The sequence below is a fragment of the Chionomys nivalis genome, chromosome 10 (assembly GCF_950005125.1).
Source record: "Chionomys nivalis chromosome 10, mChiNiv1.1, whole genome shotgun sequence".
NCBI classification, from domain to species: domain Eukaryota; kingdom Metazoa; phylum Chordata; class Mammalia; order Rodentia; family Cricetidae; genus Chionomys; species Chionomys nivalis.
This window is the reverse complement of record NC_080095.1, coordinates 39,287,483-39,313,073: the sequence shown is the minus strand read 5'-3', so window position 1 is coordinate 39,313,073 and position 25,591 is coordinate 39,287,483. Positions and strand designations below refer to the sequence as shown.

Genomic DNA, 25,591 nt, shown 5'->3' with positions numbered 1-25,591 from the left:
TCTGTAGGCTGCCATTTTGTCTTGTTGACCATGTCTTTTGCTTTACAGAAGCTTCTCAGTTTCAGGAGGTCTCACTTATTGTTTCTCTCAATGTCTGTGCTACTGTGGTTATATTTAGGAAATGGTCTCCTGTGCCAATGCGTTCAAGTGTACTTCCCACTTTCTCTTCTGTGAGGTTCAGTGTGGTTGGTTTTATGTTGAGGTCTTTGGTCCATTTGAACTTGAGTTTTGTTCATGGAGATAGATATGGGTCTATTTTCATTTTTTTTACATGTTGATATCTAGTTATGCCAGCCCCATGTTTAATATGCTTTCTTTTTTCCATTTTATATTTTTTGCTTCTATATGGGTCTATTTTCATTTTTTTTACATGTTGATATCTAGTTATGCCAGCCCCATGTTTAATATGCTTTCTTTTTTCCATTTTATATTTTTTGCTTCTTTGTTAAAAGTCAGGTGCTTGTAGGTGTGTGGATTGATATCTGGGTCTTTTATGCAGTTCCATTGGTCCTCCTATCTGTTTTTATGCCAATACCAGGCTGTTTTCAGTACTGTAGCTCTGTAGCAGAGTTTGAAGTCAGGGATTGTGATGCCTCCAGAAGTTCCTTTATTGTACAGGACTGTTTTGGCTATCCTGGTTTTTTTGTTTTTCCATATGAAGTTGAGTATTTTTCTTTTGAGGTCTGTGAAGAATTTTGCTGGGATTTTGATGGGCATGGCATTGAATCTGTAGATTGCTTTAGGTAAGATTGCCATTTTTACTATGTTAATTCTACCTACCCAAGAGCATGGAAGATCTTTCCACTTTCTGGTGTCTTCTTCAATTTCTTTAAAGATTTAACGTTCTTATCATACAAGTCTTCCACTTGTTTGGTTAGAGATACTCGAGATAGTTTATGCTATTTGTGTCTGTCTCTAATTTCTTTCCCAGCCCATTTATCATCTTTGTACAGGAGGGCTACTGATTTTTTTTAGTTAATCTTGTATCCTGCCACATTACTGAAGGTATTTATAAGTCGTAGAAGTTCCTTTGTAGAATTTTTGGGGTTGCTTGTGTAAACTATCATATCATCAGCAAATAGTGAGAGTCTGACTTCTTCTTTTCTGATTTGTATCACCCTTGACCTCCTTTTGTTATCTTATTGCTCTAGCTAGAATCTCAAGAAATATGTTGAATAAATATGGAGAGATTGGGCAGACTTGTTCTTGATTTCAATGGGATTGCTTTGCATTTCTCTCCATTTAGTTTGATGTTGGCTGTTGGCTTGCTGTATATTGCTTTTATTATATTTAGGTATATTCCTTGTATCTGTGCTCTCTCCAAGACCTTTATCATGAAAGCATGTTGTATTTTGTCCAAGGCTTTTCCAGCATCTAATGAGATGATCATTCCACCTTGATTTTCTAGACAAAGTCTCTTATTGGGTCGTAGCTCCTTAGCTGCGGGTAGGCAGGCTGGCCAGTGAGCTCCATTGATCCTCCTTTGCCCTCCTGGCACGGCAATTATAAGCATGTGCCACCGTGCCCGAAGTTTTAGGTAGGCTCTGGGGGTCGAACTCAGGTCCTCGTGTCTGCATGGCAAACACTTTACTGACATCACCATAGCCCTGATCTTTTGTTTGTCTGTTTGTTGTTTTGTTTATAACAATTGAACTGAAGGAGGAGTGACAGTGACTGGCGGTGATGAGGATGTTTGATGTTGGCCCTTGTGGTCCTGAGTCTAAGTTGATACTGAATCCTGAGCATGTACAGGGCTTCAGGAATTTTTACTGTAATTAATATTTGGGGGATCAAGATGATTCTAGGTTCGATATCAAACACGGGGTCCTTTGCAGAGATGATGGAAGACATCTTTGTCTTCATGGGAATATCTGTATCTTCTCAGTGGAAACTGAACACTTGAAAATTTGGGGGAGTCTTGTGGCTTCTTCATGCTCCCACCAAAAGAAGGGCATGGTACCAGTACCTCCGTCTCAGAGCTGACAGAATACAGTGAGTTAATGTGAGTGACCTTGTCCCAGGATGCCTGCCCTATAATAGAACACACACATCCAGAGGGTTGATTGTGCAAGTTCATTTTTTTGTGATTGATTAAGGAGCTGGTTCTATGAACTCTTGTTTCCTAGAAAGTCCTTTGTCCCTGAAAATGCTGGATGGCTGAGCGTTTGGAGATGTCCAGGAGCAGGACGTCACCCTGGTGTTCTAACCGTAGGAGCCACTTCTGGGATCTGGGATGAGCACTGGGCTTGAGTGTATGCTTCCAGGTTTAAAACGGAACAATACTCGTGCCCAGTGTGACTTTGGGCGAGTTAATGGCCAGGCTGGGCCATAGAACAAGGAAACTCAGACTCTGAAATTTTAATGCGAAGGTTAAGGGAGACACAATGTACAAAGATGGCCTTGATCAAACAGAGCACTCCGTGCTGGGGAATCACCTCTTGTTCCTGGGAATGAGTGCATTTGCTCCTGGGAATGAGTGCATTTGCTCCGATTCCACTGTCCTGAGGGTGTTGATCTCATGATGTGCAGAGCTTGTGACTTGGGCTGCAGGGAAGTGGTGGTGCTTCCCATTTCTAAGCATTCCTGCAGTGGAGAAGCAGCTGGAGTCTGTGGGCGGGGAGCTGTTCTAGCCCTTCGCTTGTCTCCTGCGGTGTTTAGGTAACGCTGGATGCTTATTGGCCGCTGTTTTTTGTTTGTTTGTTTGTTTTAGCAGCCTTATAAAGTGGCCTCTTCAGGAATTTCTGTCCATCTCCTTTGCTGTTGCCAGATCCCTGGCAACATGAATGGTAGTTTGGGAAATTGATGTGTTCCCCAGGTAAAACTCATCAGGTTGAGCAGTGTGAGCCATTCAAGGCCCTCTCACCTCTACTGTTCCAAAAGGCATAGAACAATTTGGCTCGAGGCTGAGCAGAGCGCTCCGGAAAGATGTGTAGATGGGTTGAGGCAGGCTCTGTGAGCATTGGAGATGAAGTTGCGAGTCCTCTCTGAGTTTAGCTGCCCTGGATGGCCATGCTCCGCAGCATCAGTGTCCCAGTTTACTGAGCCGTGTGTGGGGGGGGGGGGCGGGGGGAAGGGGTGTGCGCGTGTGCGCATGCGCGCGCATACTATGGGTAGCAGGGCCTCTCCAGCATTCTGTCCTTGCCACTACATCAACCTCAGTGACTACCCCTGTACTGTGGCAATGGTCTGGAAGCCCTTCTGCTGCTGCTCAAGGGGCTGGGCTCTAGCAAAGTTGTGATACACCCTTGTACAAGTGGGGGTGAAATGGGGTAGTGGGGGTGAAACATACAGCACGGTGAGAAACCAAGAGTCAGCAAAGGCTGAAAAAGCAACTCTTTCAGTTGGTGCCTCCCTGGGGGCTTATGGAGGCAATGGCAATCGAGTGCAAATTTGTCACGGGGACCGGGGTCTGCCTTTGTACATTTGAGGTCTTATTCACTAACCCAGACTCGTTTTCTGCTTCAGTACCAACAAGATTTCTTTTTTTCAAAAATAAAATAATTATTTTGTTAGAAGAAACAAGGTAAAATTTTGGTGTTCTTGGTCTAGGCAATGGTTACCCAAATGCATGCACACACACACACACACAACACAAGCAGTGAAATAAGAGAAAAATTAGACGTCTCATCCACAGATGAGAGTTTTTGCAAATTATGGCTCTGACAATGCACGGGTGACCATGGGACTGGGGAGACGGCTCAGCTAGTTAAGGGCTTGCCGTGTGAGCCTGGGGCCCGGAGCTGGATCCTGATGCCCAGGCATGTGACTTGTACCTGTAGTCCCAACACTGGGGCCTGAGAGAGCCTGTCTCAACAAAGAAATAAGCAGAGAGCGATTGAGGAAGACTTGTAATCTCAGCCTCTGTCCTCTGCATGTACACACACACACGTGTGTGTGCATCCCTACACACAGGTGCCTGCACACATGAACATGTGTGCACACACAAAAGAATGAGTAAACCTACATATTAAAAAGATGAATAACCCAGTTTAAAAAATAGACAAGGATTTCTTCCAAGAAAATTTTTATTCTTAATTTTTAAAATCTTTTTAATTGAAATACAGGAACAATCAGTTTCATTGTGACATTTCCCCCCCATTTGTATAATTTTCTTCACTCACACTCACACCTCCTATTACCCTATGCAGTTCCCTCCCTCCCCTCTGTCCCCCTTTTACCTTTATATTGTCCTTACGTATAAATCTAGATTTTACATAGGAAAGAAAATGTGGACTATTTGTCAAAGAAAAAATTAAATGGCTAATAGTGAAGGTCAACAATCAAAACTACATGTGTGATCTGCCACGTCACAGTCATTCATCATGGAATGGCTGTAATTAAGAAAATAATAATACAAAGCCTAGGAGGATGCAGAGCAGTGGCCGTCAAAGCTTCTAGTGGGAGTGTAAGTGCTACAGCCTCTTTGGAGAACAGTCTGGCACTTTCTAACAGACAAAACAGTTACCATAAGCCCCAGAGATCCCACTCCTGTATCCAATAGAAAGGAAGCCATGTGGGGCTGGGGAGACCTCTGGGTGGATAAGGTGGAACTCCTAGGCAGGGTGGAAGCTGCCTGTAATCCCAGCACTCAGGAGACAGAGACCCAGGATCTCCAGGGCCATAGGGCTAGCTAGACCAGCCAGAATTGGTGAGCAGTGGGTTCAGCGAGAGCCTCTGCCTCATTGGAAATGGGAAGGCCCATCAAGAAGACCTGACATCACCTCTGTGCCTCCTCACAGACATGCACACACTGGAGCAAGCCATGGCAAAACTGTAGAGCAGAACGTTATTCGACACCCAGAAGGGTGAAGGACAGATGCATGTTATAACAGAGACGACCCTGAAATCAGTGTCCTCAGAGAAGCAGCCAGTCATATGAGATCAAACATTCCGTAATTCCATATACATGAGATGCCCGGTATAGGCAATAGACTTAGAACTCTTCCCTGGTTGCCTTAGGGAAACAGAACAGAGAGTCTGGCAGGGCTCGTGGTGGTGGGGGGGGTCATTGAGAGGAAATATAAGTGTTTTAAAGTTGGCTATGGTTATGCAAGTCACCCAGCTCAATATACTAAGAGCTGTTGAATCACGTAGTTCAGTGGGTGAGTCGTCTATGTGAATTTTATCTCAATAATACTTATAAATTGAAGAGCATGGTATCTGCCTCACAGGGGTCTGAGGAGGTTCAACATAAGAATTCTCCCAGCATGCAGCAGTGTTCCAGAATTTGCATCTATGGATATTAAATCCCTCTTTGGTGCTGGGGAGAGCTAAATGGTTAAGAGCACTTGCTGTCCTGCAGAGGACCCAAGTTTAGTTCCCAGCATCTACACAGTGGCTCATGGCCTCCTGTATCCCCAGGAGATCCGACAGGCACACACACAGTGCATATGTTGGCATGCAGGCACCACATCCGTACACATAAAAGTAGAATAAATAAATCTAAAAGACAATCAAATAAATCCCCCTTTGGTGCCAACAGCTGTACAAAATCCCGGAGCTGGTGAGGGTCGTCTTTCTCTACTTTCTTTCTGTCGCTAGGCCCGTCTGGGAGTGAACAGCATGGACAGGATCTCGCGCAGAACTCTAGGAAATAGGGTATACCAGAGCAACACTAACTCTGGCTACACGTCTGGATCCCCAGCTCGGATTCATTCAGTCTGCGTGTGGCTGGCAGGCGGCGATAACCTGTGTCTATTGGTTGAAACCTTCAGCACAGTAGAAAGCAGCCACTGTCTGTGTTAAGGGCAGGAGGCCTACCTGAATACTGCCCTTGGTAGTCAGTAAGCTGCTTTTGCAGAGGTCAGCTCTTGTCTGCTCCAGCCTCCATATGAGAGGACCATTAGCTGTTAGGGAATGGAGACCCTGTAAGACCAGGCCATCAGCTAACTTGTAAAAATGACTTTTTTTTTTTTTTTTTTTTGGTTTTTCGAGACAGGGTTTCTCTGTAGCTTTGGAGCCTGTCCTGGAACTAGCTCTTGTAGACCAGGCTGGTCTCGAACTCACAGAGATCCACCTGCCTCTGCCTCCCGAGTGCTGGGATTAAAGGCGTGCACCACCATCGCCCGGCCGACTTTCTTCTATTTAAGAGAAAGTTGTCTTTTGGTGTGAGATCTGATCTGTCTACAGATCTCATATCTCTTAGTTACCTGCTATAATGGCTCCCGGTGCTGAGATGACCTATTTTGCATAGATTTCAGATTAGGGGCCTTCCTGTGACTTGACTTTAACTAAGGACAGCCAGGGCATCATTTTCTGTCTGTTCATCTACTTAGCTGCCTAGTTGCCTGACCTATGGTTGTGAGTAAATTTGGATGCTGAGACTCTCTGAACCATGCAACCATCCCAGCTAATTCTGAGTTTAATTTTCATCAATCAAAGCACAACTCATCGTTCCTATTAAATGACTCTAAGTATTGATGCAGTTATAGGTCTTTGAATGGAATTCTGCCATTTTCTAGATTTAACTTTTGCGGTATCAAATGGACAAAAGGCTTTCGTTGCTAAAACCAGCCCGGAACCCATCGGTTTGTACTGATGTTTTTCACTTTGGGTCCCCCATGCCAATGGCGTGGCAGCCAGGAGTATGCCAGAAGTGTCATCTTGGGTTTTGCCCAAGCTGACTCTGTGGAGGGTGGGGTCTAGGACTCCTTTATGTGTGAAGCCCTCTGGGAATTTGGAGGCTGTGAGGTCATTGGGCCTTCCAGCCCTGCCTGGCAAACTCCTGTCTGAGAATGACAAGGATCTAAAACCACATTTTCCTTCCAACTTCTCTCCAGCTTCTTGTGAGGATCCGCCTGCCCCTGGCTGTTTATTAAAGCGCATGGAACCTGGATCTGTTCAACCAGCGCTTGGTCTGAGTCAGCATCCAAACCCCTTATTTCCATGTCTTGAGATCTCTGGCCTGACATCAGCAGTGCCATGCCCTGAGGGACTTCACCCAGTTCATTAAGCTGGCTCCTTTGTTGTTATAGGAAGGGACAATCAGATAAGCTGTTCCCATGCCCAGGGAGCCTGCATTTGCTGTGACTGCCCTTGAGTTCTTAACCGGTCTAGGGTGTCACTCCATCCTCCCCCTGGCCAGTGACAGCTGTCTGCCATACTCCACCTGCCTTAGCATGGCCAAGTTCTTCCCCACCCATCTGAGCTTTCATCTTAATGGTGAAGCCTTCCTTCCATCCTCTAAGCCAGGCATCCCCCGCTGTGACCTTACTTGACCTTGTCCCGCGTGCAGGGTTTTTATTGGCCAGCGTTCAGTTCCCTCGACGGAGAGGTGGCCATTCTGCTGAGTGATGTCAGTTATCTGTTGCTTGCGCCCGAGAGAAATTGGCTGAACCCAGTGCTTTGGCTGCACGGCCTGCATACAGATGAAATGGAACTGCCTTGGTGGAGAATAATTAAGCTCGGGACCTTGTTTTTCACCTTCACAGTGAAAGACAAATGATTTCCAAAGGCTTTAACGGCTTGGCACTTGAAAAGGGCCACTTGGGCCAACAGGAGCTTCCAGAGCAGCCCCGTTCATAAATACGCTGTGCAGCGGCTGAACCACTCTCTAACTGTTGGTGGAGTCCATGCGCAGGAGCAGGAATCTCGTTCGTTGACCAACATCTTCCAGGCATTTCACACCACACAGCGCTGTTAGAGAAGCCATTTCGGCACTGGGGAGATAGTTGAGTCAATCAAAGTGCTTGTTGCATAAGTGTGAGGACCTGAGTTCGATCCCTGGCACCGATGTGAAAGCCAGACGTGGTGATGCACACCTGCGATCCTGCTGCTGAGGAGCCAGAGACCAGAAGAACCTCAGTGGTCCGCCAGTCTAGTAAATCGGCAAATTTCAGGTTTGGTGAGAGGTTCTGTCTCAAAAATAAAATAAAATAGCACAACTAAGGTGGGGAGCTATTGAGGAAGATGGCCAGTGTCAGACTCTGCCCTGTGCGTGGACACGCGCCGAAAAATCACTTTCAACGGGTTATTAGCTTTTTGAGGAGAAAGTAGGTTTTCCCCTGCCATTTGTTTTCTTCTTTGTGCCTGCCTTTGGGGATATTGAGAGGCCTTTATCGTCTTTTGACAAGACAGCTGAACAAGAAAAAAGATTGATGGGAAACCAGAGCCCACTAAACTATAGGTGTGGACCAAGCCTGAAACAGATAAATTTCAATAAAAGTCTTCGCTCTCGGAACAGCTTTCTCTTGGCTGTTGTTGTCTCTCTTCCTCTCAGTTAGAACTGATCCCTGCCTGGGCCAGGGCGGTTGTTCCGGTGTCTCCTCCGTTCTCATTCCTAGTAGCGCTGTTTGCTCTTTCTCTAGCCCGGTTGTCAGCGAATGGGTGTCACCCTGCTCAGCCTGGTTTTGGAGGCTTTGTTCCAAACACAATGCTGTCTTTTCTTAGCCTCGGAAACAGGCTGTTCTGCATGGCTTTCTGCGAGAACGGCCCTTTCCCGACATGTGCTGTAAAGCAGCCCACGCTAGCAGCCTTTTGTTTTATAGGTTCTCTTGACCCAGAAGATTTTTCCCCCCGTGGACTAGGTGGGTGGAAGGCCAAAGTCAGAGACAAGCATCACTTCTTGGTGAGGGGTGGTGGGGAGAGGAAACAGAAGTTGGTTTAACGGGTGAGCCTGAGGCACTAGTGTAGCAATTCATAAAAGACTACCAGTTCGTAAAAATGGTATCCGTGCCTCTTCCTGGAAGACAGTGGCTTTCTGCCAGGCCTGCCAGTATCTGATCCAGGGACCTGGGCATGCTCACTCACCTCTGTGAGCTTTTGCCTTACGGATGCACAGAGCTATAGCATCTTAGGGTCTTGTCTGTTCTGGAACCTCAGGCTGGGGTTTAGTTTCCAGCCCCATTTCTCCCTACCATTGCCGGCAGGTACAGGGAGCGCTCATCCACCTGCTGTGCCTAGGAGCTGAGGAATCACTGTGGCAGGGGAGCTGGTGCCTCCATTGGTGCTCTCATAAAGCCTTCTTCCAGGGTTTACCAAGTGGCCTCCAGGGAGCAGGGCCTGGTGCTTGCAGTTGCCATGGTTACATGCTGGCTCTGCAGGCAGCAGAGTGCAGTAGCAAAACACTGGACCAGAATCTGAAATCTTAGGTTCTTATACTGGAGCCATAGGTCTGGTCCCCAGCACCGTAAAGGGAAATGAAGACCCAGGTTCTTGTCTAGATGGAGCCTCCTTTCCTGGAGCCATAGGTCTGGTCCCCAGCACCGTAAAGGGAAATGAAGACCCAGGTTCTTGTCTAGATGGAGCCTCCTTTTCTGGAGCCATAGGTCTGGTCCCCAGCACCGTAAAGGGAAATGAAGACCCAGGTTCTTGTCTAGATGGAGCCTCCTTTCCTCTTAGCAAATGTTTAGCCATCTTCTGGGCACACAAAAAGCCAACATGACACAGGCTTTCTTTTCATGGAACTCCCACCGTGATGGGGACAGCAGCGGAGGGTACCAAACAAGGAGAAGCTCAGAGTTGAATGGGAGCTCAGAGGGATGGTTCTCGGGCTTGAGGGCTTACAGTCAAGGAGGACTTCCTGATGGAGGTGGTATTCCCACTAAGTATACAGGAGACCCGAAAAGTGAGCTGAGAGGCAGAATGGTGCAGAGATATGCAGGCCAGGGGAGTCGGAGGCCGATTAGCACCGGGCGCTTCAGGAACACAGAGTGATAGAGTTGGCACAGGCAGCAGGGGAGATCACAGGCAGGTATGACTAGGGCACAGGAACCTTGTGTGATTTAGTAAGCAGCTTGGCATTTAGAGCAAGGAAAGCCACTACCGCCATCAAAGGGCTGCCACTGGTTATGCTTGCATTTCGGAAGGAGTTGGTGGCTGGGAGGATGAAGGATAGTTACAACAGAACCAGGAGTCCTCCTGGGAGGCCACTGTGGTGTTCCAGCTGTGAAGCAAGGTTCAGGAAAACGGCGGTAGAGGTGGAAGATGGAGACCAAATCTGAAAGCCGTACGGGGTGGGCATGTCCAAGCTATGTTACATGGGCCATGTGCATCTCAGGTTAGCTCTGACTGCTGCACAATCCATTTGTAGATGACGGTGCCATGTCACAGCTGTAGAAGCTTGGACATTCCTGGTGTAGGGCACGGAACTGGGTGTCTAGTTAGGCCCTCCTCCTTTGTTAACCATTCATTAACCGGCCTCTTTCTGGACCGTGGCTTGGGGTTGACGCCCTGGCCTTTGAGTGCCATTTGTGTGAATTTGCTCACAAAGCCGTGCCCAGAAGGAGCAGAACTTCAGCCCTTGGCCGCTTGCATCAGAAGGCTTGGCTGGGGAAGGAGAGAGGCCAAGGGCAGATGGTTTGGAGAGCAGGCCAGAGGTGTGGCCCCTGAAGGCTGCAGGGGGACAGAGCCTGGGGTTTCCTCATCCCTGCAGGAGTGGCGGTGGCCACGATTTCACCTCTGAATTGCCCTACTTTGTTGATGGGGGGGGGGCAAGGGAACCCCTGGCTCATCACAGCCTGTTTATGTGGGGGAATGTCTGGTATGTTTGGCATTTGGGTGTTTACTTCCCAGGGTGCTCATGGGTCCCTGGAGTTGAAATGTGGCTTCTTCACATCATTGCGGGGGCCCTTGTGGGCCTGGATAGCGGCTTTAAGCCCAGAGCTGCGACTGGATGCTGTAAGGCTGCTTCACCTTTTCCGGCTCTCTACCCTCTCCATGCCAAGGAGGGAGGCTGACTGTGCCTCTGGGCAATTGGAGTGCTGGTTGCTTTGCTGTGTGCAGAGAAGGACATTTGCAGAGCCATTCCTGTGTGCCAGGCTCTGTGCTGTGGCTGTGTCCTGCAGAACCCACCCTGTGCCATCCGTGTGAACTGAGGACTGGGGACTCAGAGAAGGGCCCACAGCCTTACAGAGTGGCTTAGGACCCAGACCATGGAGAACAGTACAGACTATGCCATCACCCACACCCACGCCTGGCTCTCTCTGTGCACGCTTTGGTTCCTCTCTAACAATACCATTGGTTTCTGCTTTTCGCCGTCTACCTGCCCGCTTGTGCTGTCTTCCTTTATTGCTTTGTCCCTGTGACCTCATGACAGAGTTTCTGTATTTCCTATACCTTAGGTTAAACATGCCATTTTTCTTTCTTGTTCTCACTTGGTGGTCTCACAAAAGAATTCTTTTTTCCTCTGGAGACAGAGTTTTGTGTAGCCCAAGCTGGCCTTGACCTAGATAATGTAGCCAGTGTTGACTTAGAACTTCTGATCCTCCTGCCTCCACCTCACAGGTGCACGCCACCACGCCCAGTTTAGGCGGGGCTGACAGTGGGGTCCAGGGCCTTCCGCACAGTAGACAAACACTGTCAACTGAGTCATATCCCCAGCCTTCAGGAGACATAATTTTGAAACTACGTTTGAAATGTCAGGTGTCACATATCAGTCTCGCGTGAACTCCTGCAGCTGCAGAGGCAAAGTTCCGTGTCCTGAGGAACGTGACCCAAGGTGAAGACTAAGCTGAGAAGAACAGAAGAGGTCCCTCCATTAGCTCGGTAGCCACTGCTTGTTACTGTTCATTGTGTAGTCAATATTTTTTCAATTTAAAAAGACCCAAAGAGGAAAAAGGCAAAATGAACCTTGCTATCTGGACCAGAAGTTCTGTGGTGGATATGTGTTCCCATGGAGGGCTTAGATGAAGAGGCTTGGGGGGGGGGCACAGGGGTGGGGGGGTGTTAGATGCATGTGGAATACATGTAGACCACGTGACCTTTCACAAAGGCAGGAGTGCTTGGGTCCTGGGGCTGAAAGACCTGGATTAGAACTTGAGCTGTTACTGGTCCTGGGCCTTATCTGTAAAAGGGGGTGGGGAGCCAAGAGAAGTCTGTATTAGATGCCTAACAAGATAGAAAAGTAAATATTCTTGATTTAATTAATAGATAGCCGTTGAAGGCCCTCCCCCCGCCATGCCATACTCAGCTCTAGTGGCTGGGTAACAGCAGTAGAAACAGGCTAAGGTATTGATGTAGACAGACGAGGTATAAATAGGTTAATAACCTCAGGGGGAACTGAAAGGCAGCAGGCAGATGTCTACCTGGAAAAGGTAAATGCAGTTCATGAAAAGCCCCTAGAAAGAAATAGGTGGGGTGGGGGAGGATGAGGAAAAGAAAGGCACCTTCCATTGAGGTGGCCGTGGAATCTAGAACAAGGAGTCCCAGGAGAGGGGACGGCCTGGGTAGAGCCCAGGGATGGGGAAGGGCTTGACCTGATGATGACACAGGAGGCCCTGTAGCTGGAGTTGAGGGTAACGAAAAGCCAGGCTGTAGAAGAAGCAGTCAGGGCTGGATCTTCTCCCACTGGGCCCTGCCCAATCTACGAGGGTTTGTGCTGGAATCGATGGAGGCTGTGGAGGATTGAAAACAGGAGATGACTGACATTTTAGCCAGGAGAGCCCCTGGGGGCCATTGCCTGTCACAGGGCTCAGCAGCATGAATTTGATGATGATGCAATCTGGTTGACTTGCAAGTGGGATCCTTGCAGGGTGTGAAATGGGCTATTGTGAGGGGGGGTTGTTGGATTCAGGTGGTTTCAGGCTTGTTTCTGGTGGAACCATCAGGTAGATGGTGGTATTTACAGAAAGAACACAACCGCAGGAGAAATACGTTTGTAGAGAGAACAGCTAAGGGCTCATGATGCCCTCCTGAGCAAACTCCAGGGCACACAAGTCCCCTGGGAGTCAGATTACAGACAAATTCCAGTCCCGAAGGTCTGGGGTGGGGTTCAGGAAGGAAGCTGCTAAGCAGACAATTGGCCCTAGACCTTCACTGAGTCTCAGGGTGCTAGAACCCCACAGTGCCTGATGGCAATTGCCCAGAAAAGCTAACTGTGGGGGTGACCCCAATCCCTGTCATTGTGTCCTGCCTGACCATTCGACTGGGACAGCTCTGGCAAGTGGGCTTTTATGGGGCTACAGAAAGCCGTGTTTGGGATATTTTCCCTCATCCGGCAGATCCATGTGTATCTTGCCTGCTGTGTGCCTCTTGTAGCCTCTCGTAGCAAAGTACCATTACCCAGCATCCCTTGCTTTGAGCTTGGTCAACGGGAGGCACCAGCAGGGAGAGGGAATATTCTTTAGCTAATTATTGGAGCATTTTTAAATGTTTGGGGAGAGGGTAGTATTTCATACATGCATGCAGGGAGTTTTGATCACGCTAACCCTCATTCCCTCCGCTCAGTTCCCCTCTCACCTCCCCACAACGATCTTCTCCCAGCTTCATGTGTTTCTTGTTTACCAACTGAGTGACCCAAGGGCCGCCAGAATGTGTGCGGGCGTAGGGTTATCTACTGAAGTAAGGGTGGACTCTCAAGGGCTGCATCCTCGAAGAAGGCTGCCTCTCCTTTCTGAGCCCCTGGGGTAGACCTTCATTTCCACTTCCCTTCTCCATGCTGGGATCTTGTCTGTCTTGAGCTTGCTGAGGTTTTGTGCATGCTGTCATGCCTGCTCTGAGTTCCTATGTACAGCTGCCCACACGTGTCCTGAAAACAGCTGTAGTCATCCGCCGCCTCTGGCGCTCACACACGCTGCAGTCCCTCTACTGAAGTGCTCTCTGTGCTTTGGGAGGGGAGGGAGAAAGTAGCTGTCCCATTTAGGACCAAGGGCTCCAGGCTCGCTCATTCTCGGCGTGTTGATCAGTTGTAGGTCTCTGGTAATCATTGTCTACTACACGTAGAAGCTTCTCTGATGAGGGCTGAGAGATGCACTTCGGAGTCAGTTTAATACCGTGTCCATTTAGCACAATGGTATAGTAGGAGCTAGGGGGGAGGATTTTAGACGTCAGTCTTCCCAGTACTGGCACCATTTGCTTGTTTTCATAGTTGCTGTCTAAGGTCCCTCTGCATCCGTGCTCTGCACTCTGCCGTGGCTGGTTCTAGACTTTACTACTGGGTAGTTCTTCCTAAGATCACTGGGACTACCTCCTGCTCTTCCCGTATCACCAGGCGCCCCTGATGATGGGAGGGGGAACCTAATGTCCCAAGTGTCTTTCGGTAGCAAGCGGTAGAAACCTCAGGCTCACTCCACGTCAAAGGAAAAAGTCTCAAGATCCATGGGTCCATCATGAACCCCAAAGACAAGCCACATAGTCAGCCCCTACTGGGTAGGATCAAGAAGACCAAGATGGCTCTTTTTTTCTGCCTGTGTACTGCTGTTTGCCATTGTCTGTCTGTCTGTCTGTCTATCTGTGTCTCTCATTTATCTCCACAAGCCCCACCTCTCTTCACCCATGTTTGTCTCTTCCTTCTGCATGTATCTGTTTCTTCCTGAAATCGTCTCTCGGGGCCTAGATAAGACATTGAAGGATATACCTCTCCCTTGTATAGCTTGTACTTCAGGGGCTTCAGGGTGAGGGGACCCAGTGTGTGCCTTGGGTATTTTGCTCACCCATCATGGCCCACACCTTCCCTTTGTCCCCGTGACTCCCTCCTGGAGCTGAGCGTTTCCCTCAGATTTCTCTTTATTCCTGTATACTTCAACTGCCTGACCTCCCTGCCTCCGGCAAAGCTGAGGGTTGGTGACTCTGTGCATCTCTGTGTGCAGCCTTCAGAATCTTCAAATCACAGCACAGCTCAGCTCCTGACAGCCATCCATCCTTACCTTGTCCCATGCATCAGCTGTGGTCAGCATCTGCGGCTTCCCTGTCCCTCGGCAGGGACTTGAGAATAGAGATGGAATGGGGTGAGGAGGGACCTTTCAGGTCGCTGGTCCCTGGAAGCATCTTTCCCTTCAATGCAGAGAACAGTGCAGAAACAACTCTGACTGATGTTGCAGACTTCTTTGCCTTTGGGGCTTCTGGGAATTAGGGGGCGGACCACAGACAGAGCTCAGGGTGATGGCTGGAAAGGGTGGACTCCCCAGCTCCCAACTCCATTGCACCATTCTCTAGATGCCTTTTGCTATAAGCTACCTCCGACACCCAGGTTCTTCCAGCTGTAAGAGCTCTGCCCCACACACCCCCTTCCCAATTTGGGGTTCTGGTTTTAGATGGCTGCACTGTGTGTGGTGAGGACATTCTGTCAGATGCTTTGAGGAACTCAGGAGGCATCAGGGAGAGGGAGGTCCAGCTTCGAGACTGAGGAAGGGGAGGGAGAGTAGTCTCTGTCTAGTGAGGGCCACAGACAGTTGAGGAGCCCAGTGACTGTGGGGATGGAGAAGGCAGAGGCCCCGTGAGCCCCTGCCCTGTTTCTGGAAGGGCCTTGCTAGCCATATCACCCCTAGGCAGCTCCAAAGCAGCAGTTGGGGAGTGGAGGAATGTATCCGCATTCTAATGGGGAAGATGTGGTAAGTGGGAAAGGTGGCTCAGGGTGGGTGGAGAGGCAGCCTGGGGTGTATGCAGTCGGAGCTGCAGAATGGGGGCTCTAGACCTAAATTCACACCCTGATCCATGCCAGGACTACATAGGACTTCTACAGATTCGTCCCGGTCATCTAGATCTTGCTTCCCGCCACTGTGCTTCTGGAGGAGACAGGTACCAACACTCCCAACCCCGTGCAGACAGGCAGAGGCATCCCATGGATGTCAACTCAACCATCGAAGTCTATAGATAGAATCTGTCCATTCTCTACACTCTGTATTCTGTTCACTCAGCTGAGCCCATCGTCACTGACTGAGTACCTGCTTAGGTACCCATTCTCCAGAAAAGAAGGGATGGCAAACGGTCATCTTCACTGGGGTGGAATGGAATCCTGTAGTGGCACAGGGGTTCTATGAGGGGCATCTAAGGGGCCTTCCTAAAGGAGGTTACATTTTCTCTTGAAGGATGAAAAGGAGTTTACCAAGTAGGAAAGGAAAGTCCCCTTAGTTAGGGTAGATGGTCTGACCGGCTGGAGGAGGGTGTGGCCTCCAGAGTCAAAAGGATTGACAGGAGGGATTGATTGGCTCAGAGGGTGGACAGAATGGTCCACTGCTCTGGGGTCAAACTGACCCAGGTGACCTGTTAAACCTGCAGCCACAACCCCTGAAAATGCCGCTCCCAACTCTGGTCCAAGGCCTCGTGCAGGGATCGGGGGTGGGAATCCAGGTTCCGGGGATGGGACTACGTCTCCTTGGGCTGCTTAGGGGAAGGCTTGAAGTCCTGGAGTCCGGCAGGAGCAGGCTGCACCCATCACCATGGCAGTTTGTGGGCAAAACCTCTTGGCAGAGGGGAGATTGCGCTGCCAGCCACTTCCTCCGGTTCCTTCCCTTTGCCTGATGTCACAGTTACCTCCGCCCGCTCTGGGGTGAGGCTGAGGTTGGACGGAATCAATTTGAGCCAGGTTTCTGTACCTTAGACACAGGTCAGCCAGAGGAGCTGTCACTTCTGGTTCAGTTTCAAAGGAGGCCATGGGCCTGGGAGGTGTCGGGTGTGGTGGCATCCATGAGGGAACCGCTCCAGCAGCCTCCTGGGGGGGGCAGTATGGCTTAGAGAGGAGCCTTAAAGTGGTGATGAAGGAGGAAGTAAGCCACCCTGCCAGGGTCTGTTTCCTGGGCCAGAGTGTTGGCCTGGGTCCTCTCCTCATGCTCTTAACTGTGCCAGAAGGACATGCAGAGAGGGCACTTATTTTCCTGGCTGATGCCCCTTTGGTCTGAGGCCTTGTCACAGGCTGTGCACTGCCAGAGTCACCCCCTAACCTTATCCCACTCAAGAAGTGACAGAATTGGCAAGCCCAGAGCAACACCACAGCTTGTGGCCTCTGACTTGGAGCTGTCGCCAGTCCAGCTGGCCCTCTGAGGCCTCCAGATCTCCCTGATTGGCAAGGACAGCACAAGGCACCCCAACAGAATACCCCCGAAGGAATGTGGCTTGATTGACAGAGTGTTTGCCTAGCACGCAATCCCTAGTATCTAATAAATTGATTTGTGATGGCCTACAGCTATAATCTTAGCACTCAGGCCGATTATAAATTCAAGGTCATTTTTGGCTACATAGTGAGCTGGAGAACAACCTTGGCTACAGAAGCCTCTGGTGGTAGTTCTTCTTCTTCTTCTTCTTCTTCTTCTTCTTCTTCTTCTTCTTCTTCTTCTTCTTCTTCTTCTTCTTCTTCTTCTTCTTCTTCTTCCTTCTCCTCCTCCTCCTCTTCCTTCTTCTTATTCTTCTTTCTTTTTTAAAGGTTGAAACTGGTGAAATCCATCCAAAAGTTCAAGATCTGGCTCTGCTGTGGCCTTTGATAAAGTGGCCTTTTAAGTCTCAAACTTACTGTCTGCAAATCGGGACAGTAGCAGTCACTTGATCTTGGGGGTAAGGTGGTTGTGTTGGGAGCATTTGCCAAATTAGACAAGAAGTAGCTCCTGTTCATACTGACAGCCAAACCTTAGCAACTGCCAGGCAGGGAGGGTAAGGGGTGAGCTTTTGCTGCTCCTGAGTTAGGGGCCTTCCTTTATGCTCCTGAATTCCTTCCAGGGAGACAGACTAGCTTGTAATCTCAGGGGACTCTAGGATGTGTCCTGGTACCTCCCAGCTGTCTCCCAGCTGGAGTCTTAGGAGAGGACTATAAAAAAGAGGAAGAGAATTCCAGTCAGGTGAGGAGACAGAGTCACAGTGACAGCCTGGGGAAATAGAGCAAAAGTTTGGGGGACCAAGAAAAGGAGCCACATTGGCAGAAATGGGTGGTGAGAGTTTGAAATCCCAGCCGAAGAGGTGGGGTGAAGATCGTCTGGGAGGGGTGGGTACAGAATGGGAACCTGGTCTCTGCCCAAGGTGTTTTTAAAGGAAGTGCCTGGGAGCTGCTGGCCTGGAAAAAAATCACACCCAGAGGGCTTGTGCCAGGCAGAACGGGTTGCCCCACTCCCTTGCGGGGAGCTGCCTGCCTCAGAAACTCTGGCTAAGCCAGGCAGCCCTGCCCTTGGGGTGGGGGACACTGGCTCCTCCCCAGGCTACCCACCTGCTCCGAGAAGTATCGTCCTCTGACTAGGAGACAGAGGTGTTTGCTGAGATGTGGGTGCAAACGGGGGATCTGTCCCCCTGTCTGTCCATGTGTCAGGTGGGAAGCTGTGCCCAGGACCACCCGTGGTGTCTAATCCGTGGCTCTGTGCCCTCACAGCTAGATGAGGAAGAAGAGCGAAGGAAAAGGCGCCGAGAGAAGAACAAAGTGGCCGCGGCCAGATGCCGGAACAAGAAGAAGGAACGCACGGAGTTTCTGCAAAGGGTGAGCGGGGTGGCGGTGGAGGGGAGGCACCTTGCAGGGGCCAATGCACTCGGTAGTCGGGTGCATCATCAGACACGGCAACACAGAGAAGGTAGAAAGATCCATGCCCCCCCCCCCCCCACGGAGCTTAGATCCTGGGTACTGATTGACCCAGTTGCCCAAACCTGGCAGTATCCATTTTGGCCCCCGTGGCTACCATGGCGTTAGGGTACATGCTAATGAAGTAGGATGTTGGGGCAATGCCATGTCTGTGGGCAGTGGACTTAGCTCCTGGGCTGGCTACTAGGAAAAACTCCATTTATTGTAACGTCTCATCTACCGTGCATCCCCACTGTCCAGCACTTAGTCCCACTGAAGATGAACTCTGAACTCTATTGCTGCCTCCAGGGACCAGAGGTCTGGTCTGAATGTGGAGGTCAGGCTGCCTTTGCCTCCCGCTATCAGCTGCCTTTTTACTTGTGATATACCGAGCAGGGTGCTTGCTCTTTCTTCCCCTGGGTCCTGCGTCTCAGCCCCTGCTGTCTTTGTCTCCAAAAATGGTGGCCCTGAAGAGAGTGGAAAGCTGGATAGGCAGTCTCCAGGCAGTCCCCCGGCGGTCAGCCATGCTCCACCCCCATTACTGGTTTGCTACTGAACAGTTATAGCAATGCTATATGCTAACTTAACCGGCAGGCATTTTTCTTCTCCGAGTCACCATAACGATGAGCTGTAGTCGTGAACGTTCACAAAGCCAGGCACTGTGATCTCATTTTGTTGGCAGAGTAGCCATGAAGATAGGGAGCTTCGTGGTTCGCTTTCTGCAGGAGAGGAAGGCACAATGAAGGTGGGGACCCACCCAGGTCTCTCAGCCACTGAAGGGTTGGACTGATGCCAAAACCCGCTACTAGCCTCCAAACCTCTGGTTCTGGTTCTCCAGGGGTGTGCGAGGCATGCTGTTAGGGGGCAGAGCTAGAGTGGACATTGTCCTTCTTGCTATGGAGAGATAAGGCTGGATCGGACTGATGTTCTCCAACACTGGGGTTTGTGGTCCCGTCTCAGTCTTGCAGAGAGCTCTTCTGGGGTCCCAGGTGTGAACAGTGTGGGCCATGTATAGACCTCTCCCTAGCTGTGGGCACCCTGGGCAGGGCAGTGCCAATCAACATGACTGAATTGCCTACTGCTGGGAGGTCTTTTTTTTTTTTTTTGGTTTTTCGAGACAGGGTTTCTTTGTAGCTTTGGTGCCTGTCCCAGAACCAGCTCTTGTAGACCAGGCTGGCCTCGAACTCCCAGAGATCCGCCTGTCTCTGCCTCCCGAGTGCTGGGATTAAAGGCGTGCGCCACCACCGCCAGGCGTGCTGGGAGGTCTTAAAGTGAGGGTATCGTTCAGTGGGTTTAAAGGTACAGGCCTTAAAGAGGAGGCGGTTCTGTGTGTTTTGTGCCCATCTATTGAGTACTGATGGACAGAGCCAGGAGTTGCAGCCAGGCTTCTTAGGAGAAGCTGCCCATGCGACCCCAGCTTCTTGGAGCTTTTCAGATAGTGGGCAAGATGTGTCACACCGGAGACTGTCAGTGACACAGCAGCACACTAGCTAGCCAGCGCCAGGTGGATGTCTTTTCAGCCTACAAACACTTGCTAAGCACCTACTGTGTGCCTAGATAGTCGGTGCCAGGTGAACTTGTCAAGCACCTACTGTGCGCCAGGCATTTCACATGGTCACAACATTTTCCATAAGGTAACATTAATTATTTCCACTCTAGAAATTGGTCTGTAGTTCAGAGAGATCAAGTTGTTTGCCCAAGGCCACACCACTAGCAGGTGGAGGACAGAGACTCATCTATCTTTCTGTCTAGCAGGTGATAACCAAGGGCCCCTGTACCATGGGTCCATGGGTCCGGTTCTCAGTGGATAGCAGATGGCAAATGAGGGGCGGTAGCTAGTGAGGAATGTTGTTTCAGGAGCCCAGAGTGCTGTGGGGACTTCCAGTGCTGAGAATGGACTGAGAAAGCTATTCCATTGGTGAGACAAAATAGGGGAAGGCAAGGCCGGGCGGTGGTGGCGCACGCCTTTAATCCCAGCACTCGGGAGGCAGAGGCAGGCGGATCTCTGTGACTTGAAGACTAGCCTGGTCTACAAGAGCTAGTTCCAGGACAGCTAGGACTATTACACAGAGAAATCCCATCTCGAGAAACAAAAACAAAACAAAACAAAAAAAATTGGGGAAGGAAATAAGAATGAAGAATGTGGGTTTGAAGGGGGCATCCGAAGCAGCACATACGAAAGCAGGTGCTGCTGTTTAAGGGTGTGTTCAGAGAATTAAAAAGAACGTTATCAGTGCAGCTGGAGGTTAGCTTCCCACCTGGAAGGATACAGGGACAGGCAGACCCAAAGCCTCACTTTTAAAGCTATCCTACATACTGGCTCGTCTGAAATAGACCGGTGTATCCCTCTTGTCCTGCCCCCATTATTAAGACACCTTCCTCCCCTCTCATGAGTGTCCCCATTACACAACACTATCTGTGGTTATGGGGAACCACGACAGGATGCAGGAGGAGAAAGGCGCCAGCCCATCAGAGGAGTCCGCTGGGTTGGGCAGATGAAGTACTATTGTGTTGTCCCAGGAAGAGATGTGGCTGCCATGATGGAGGAAACTGTGAGCTTAGATCTGGAGAGCAACACCATGTGGGCTCACGTGGGCTCCAGCCCAGTCCCTCTTCCTCGCCATCTGAGGCCTTGGAGGAGAAGTCTCGATGCGACCACTATGCTGGCCATGCCTGCAGACCCGAGTGGCTCGCAGAACGTAGCTTTTAACCCTCACCCCTACCCTGACCTCTGAGAGAGTTCGCCTCTTTAGATCAGCCAAGGCCTGAATTTGGGCGGGCACACACCTTTGGAGGTCAGTTCACACCCCACAGACCCTGGGCCTACCCCAAAGCCTCCGTCTGCAGCCTAAGGTGTCTCTCTGCTATGATGCTGGCTGCTGCTGAGCCGCTATAGCCAGCACAAGGTCCTCCGGCCCTGGAGGCAAGGAGACCATTTTATATTCCCAAGATACTTTGTGCTCTCGCTAGGTGCTTTCCTCCTGGTGGTCACATTGACCCTGAAGGATGAGAAGGGCCCCCTCTGCTGGCAGGTTTCTGAGGGATGAGTGGGTGGTCTCCCATGGGGAGAGCTCTTCACAGTAGATAGCAAACATTTAGCCCAGACACAAGCTGCTTCCCAGCCCTTAGAAAAGTTGGTGAAACTCGCTTTTATGTCCCTTAGGACATTTTAAAATATAAAGTCAGGGCTGGATGTGATGGCATATGCCTTTACTCCCAGCACTCGGAAGGCAGAGGCAAGCGGATCTCTTGAGTTCAAGGCCAGTCTGGTCTATAAAGCGAGCTCCAGGACAGCCAGGGCTATACAGAGAAACCCTGTCTCAAAACCAAAACAAAAAAGAAGAGGTTAGTGATGCTGTGACAGCCAGGACAAGTTGCCCTAAACCTTACCTGTTTTTGTGACACATATGTCCACAGCAGGGATTGAATCTCCACTGCTCGTTCGGAGACAGTAGAGCTATGTGGTGTTGAGTGCTATGTCTTATTCTTCCATTAGGTTTTTGTTTGTTTGTTTGTTTATCTGTTTTGGGTTTGGAACACAAGGACAGAGTCTCATATAGACCCAGCTGGCTTCAAGCTGAGTATCCAAGACTGGCCCTGAACTCCTAACTTCCTGCCTCCAACTTCTGAGGGCTTGCAATTCAAGCTTATGGCGCTCTATTGAGTTAGCCATGTCCAGCGTGAACTTCAGGCACACTGTAATCAAGGCCAAACTCCACTGTAACCAAGGCCAAACTCCTTCCAGGCCCCATTTGGCACCCTCCAGCCCAGCTCCCCTCTCAGGCTCCGTTCTAGTGTCCATGTGACTGTTCCCCTCTGCCCTGTCCCCTCTGTTATCCAAACCCAGATGGTCCTCAAGACTTGCTGAGCTGACCCTGAAGCATCTTAATCTTCCTGCCCAGAGGTTCAAGGGAGGCTCCCTGACGCCCCTCGAGCCCTTTGGTTTCCACAGTGCTTTCTCTGTGGGAACTCTTCTAATCCTGGGGATCATCACCTCTCAGACAGACAAGATAACTTGCTTAAGACTGAGTCTAAGCCTACAGGGTTTGCATAGCTGCCCTCTGGCTCTGTCTTCTCTGCCTTCTCCACTGTGCACCCGACTGTATCCTAGAGAGCTGAGTGCAGTGGTCCCTGGTTATCTCTTCCCATGTGGCAGCTTGCCCCTGTCACTCCTCTTGCCTCAGGGTTCTTACCCAGATGCCCTTCCCTGCCCCCTCAACTATCTGAAGGCAGCTCTTCACCCTGCTGTTAGCAATGCCTCTTGGTCTCCTGCACTCAGAACGGCTGGTCACTTTGGGGGGCCTTGCTATGTACTGAGTGAACACCCCTCAGGAACCATAGGAGGAGCAGTTCATAGGCTTTGGATTCCCCAAAGTGTTTATCGCCAGGGCAGGCCTAGGCACATCCTCAGAGGTAGATAGATGGCCCGGAGGCTTCTCAATACAACGGCTGAGGACAATCTGAAGATTGTGTTAGCAGCTTGGGTTGGAGGAGGTGGGGGGGATGGCGGAAACACTAGCCATCTCTCAGAGTTCTGAGAAGTGTGGACCAGGCCTACATTCCAGTCTTGTCTTAGCCTGTCCCAATAAAAGCCACCATAGACACTTTTTATTTTTGGGGGGAGCTCCCCCTTAGCATTTCTTTTCTCCTTTTTGAAACTGTTGCTTTGTGGGTGTGATCCTAAAGCCTGCCTTCCTCAGCTATTCTGAGCTCTCTGGGAGCCCCTGCAGCCACCTCAGAGATGCGCATGAGGAACAATCCCGACCTGGCAGTGTGAGGAAGATGCCCCCCTCACTGGAGGTGTGGGGACTCCACGGAAGGCCCAGAGTCTCAGAGGGAGGCTGCCCCAACTGCACCCCACTGGGCAGAAGCACTGGCCACACAGTTTGCTCTGTGACTATCACAGGCCACTCAGCATCTGCACCATTGGCGTTTTGAGCCGGAATGTCCTTGTGAGGGCTGCGTTGTGTGTCACAACCACAGATCTTTATTCTCCATCCCCTGCCTGCCAGTTAAGAGCCAAACCCTTCTCCACACCTGGGGACAAGGTCGTTTCCACAGAGAGCTCGCTGACCTGGGGTTCCTTCGTTCACACGTGAGGAGAACTTGCTGTAACTGAAAAGCAGGAAGGCCCATTGCTGCTTTTGGTCCTACTGTGTATGGTCCTACTGTGCAATGGTCCTACTGTGCAATGGTCCTTCTGTGTAAGCCCCAGGCCTAGACCAGGCATGCTTGTCACCTCTCCCCACTCTGAACACACAAGCCCACACCCACACTCCATCACACCCTCAGCACCCCTTCCTCTCCTCAGGGCTGGGAGTGTGTAGGAAGTCTCATCTGAGACCAGTTTGAAACCTCGTTTGGGGTCCAGCAGGTTGTTTGTCGATTGTCTCTCTGTGGGTGAGACTCCTAGATTCTGGGGGATCCTGAGGGAAGAGGGGAAAGTTTTAAGTAATTGCAAGCTAATGGCCAGGAGGCCCATGTTGGAGGAGGAACTGCCCACACTGGGTTTATCCATCCCATCAGACATATGCTGCCACGTAGCAAAGCTCTTCTTGGCTTTGTGCTGCCACCCGTGGGCTACCTTGGACTACCCTTCACGGACCTGCTCTAGCGTTACCTGGCCTCCCTCCCCCGCACACACCTTTTTTTGGTGCAAAGATCTTGTTGCAGGGAGCATTTGGGTATGTTTTCTAGTCAACAGCAAGGGGGCCATGAGGCTGGAGCAGCTAGAGGGAAGGGAGCGAGAAGGGCTCTGAGTTGGACTATTCCCCACATGTCTGGACCCATCCTGCTGTGGCAGAGGTCATTACCGCGCGACAGGGCACTGCCCGTAAAAGGTCATTTACCCCCAGATGCTTCTGTGGGACTGGCAGGTGGAAAACCATGCCAGCAGGACAGGTGCCGGCCAGGCCAGAGTGTCTGGGTACTCCTAGGGAGCAGGCTGGCAGGGGCGGCTGACGGTGTGTCTCTGTCTGCACAGGAGTCAGAGCGGCTGGAGCTCATGAACGCCGAGCTGAAGACCCAGATAGAGGAGCTGAAGCTGGAGCGGCAACAGCTTATCCTGATGCTCAACCGCCACCGCCCCACCTGCATCGTGCGCACAGACAGCGTCAGGACACCCGAGTCCGAAGGCAATCCGCTGCTGGAGCAGCTGGACAAGAAGTGACTGAAGGCTTGGAGGAGGCATCAGAGGATGGGGAGGGGGGACGGCAGAAGGAGAAGAGGTGATGGAGGTCTCCCCCTGGGCGCATGACAAACTCTACCATGAGGCTTGGCATAACTGGCCTCCAGCCGGCTCCTTTCTGAAACTCAGCCCAGCCACGCGAGAGCAAGAGCGGACTGAAGAAACCAGAGGGACCAAGCGTCGAGACCAAAGTTGACCCGCAGGTAGGGGCTGTCCCACTCCAAGGCCCAGCTTGAAGGGCACCTCAGCCAGAGAGATGCCCAGCCAGGTAGCCTCCTCAGGCACTCCTCTGGCCTCTCTGCTGAGACCCCCCACCCAAAGGACTACCGAGCAGCCAAGAAAAGCCATGCGTCCCAAACACGGTGTGGCCAAGGATGGAACTCAGCATGGACTGCAATCCACCTCCCCAGCCCTGCCCAAGCCCGGTGGAAAGGGGTGCACTGCGGGGCTGTGATGGCCCTGCTCAGGTGGCACAGCCAGGTGGCCCTGCTGGAGTTTGCTGTGGCACTGAGGCGCGGGCGCCCTCCCAAAGCACACAGTCGATGAATGTTTACAGACTGGCTGTCCTGGCAGGGCTTCCAACTGCACACCTTTTTTTTATACTTTCTTTTTTTTTTAATATTTTTTACAAAAAGAAAAGATTTTATACGAGCAATATATATATGGATTTCTATAATCACTCGATTGACACAGTACAAATACGCTATGGTCTGTCGTTAAGGACATCCACCCTCCGGGTACAGCCGTTGTAATTCCTAAGTACTGTAGGCTCTGGGTGTTGAGGGGTGGTGGCCAGGCGGTGGGGGTGCGTTTCCATCCTTGTAAAGCCTTCCTAGTACTCAGTCCTGTATCGCTCAGTAAACATTGCTCTAATTACTCAGCTGCCTCGAGTGGTGTCTGCCCAGGGAGAGGGTATGCCCAGGGCAGGAAGCGTTGGGAGTAATTGCCATAGCTGCCCTCCCAGGTAAGCCTGAATATGCCCATGTCTCAGATGAGGAGGCCAAGGCCTAGAGAGGTTAAAGAACTCCATCCATACCGGTTTTGAGAGTACTCGCTTCATTTATTTAGGCCAAAACTTTTTAATATTTATTTTTATTATTTTTAATTGTGCGTGTATGTCTTTGTCTGATATGCGCAGAGGTTAGGGGATTTGGATCCCTCTGGAGCTGGAGAAACAGGCTCTTGTGGTCCTCTGAAAGAGCAGTATGTACTCTGAA

General features: G+C 50.6%; 1 protein-coding gene across 3 annotated transcripts in view; it reads left to right on the top strand.

Annotated features, from left to right (window-relative positions):
- Jdp2 (Jun dimerization protein 2) overlaps nucleotides 1-25,251 on the top strand; it is a 41,901-nt gene extending 16,650 nt beyond the window's left edge. The window contains exons 3-4 of one of the 3 annotated variants that reach the window (XM_057783284.1): nucleotides 17,945-18,109; nucleotides 24,171-25,251. In XM_057783284.1, the coding sequence (XP_057639267.1) occupies nucleotides 17,945-18,109; nucleotides 24,171-24,356 (351 nt within the window). In that variant the 3' untranslated portion in view covers nucleotides 24,357-25,251. The remainder of the gene's footprint in view (nucleotides 1-17,944; nucleotides 18,110-24,170) is intronic. The other 2 variants (XM_057783285.1, XM_057783286.1) reach the window with 2 other exon arrangements.
- The last annotated feature ends 340 nt before the right edge of the window (nucleotides 25,252-25,591 follow it).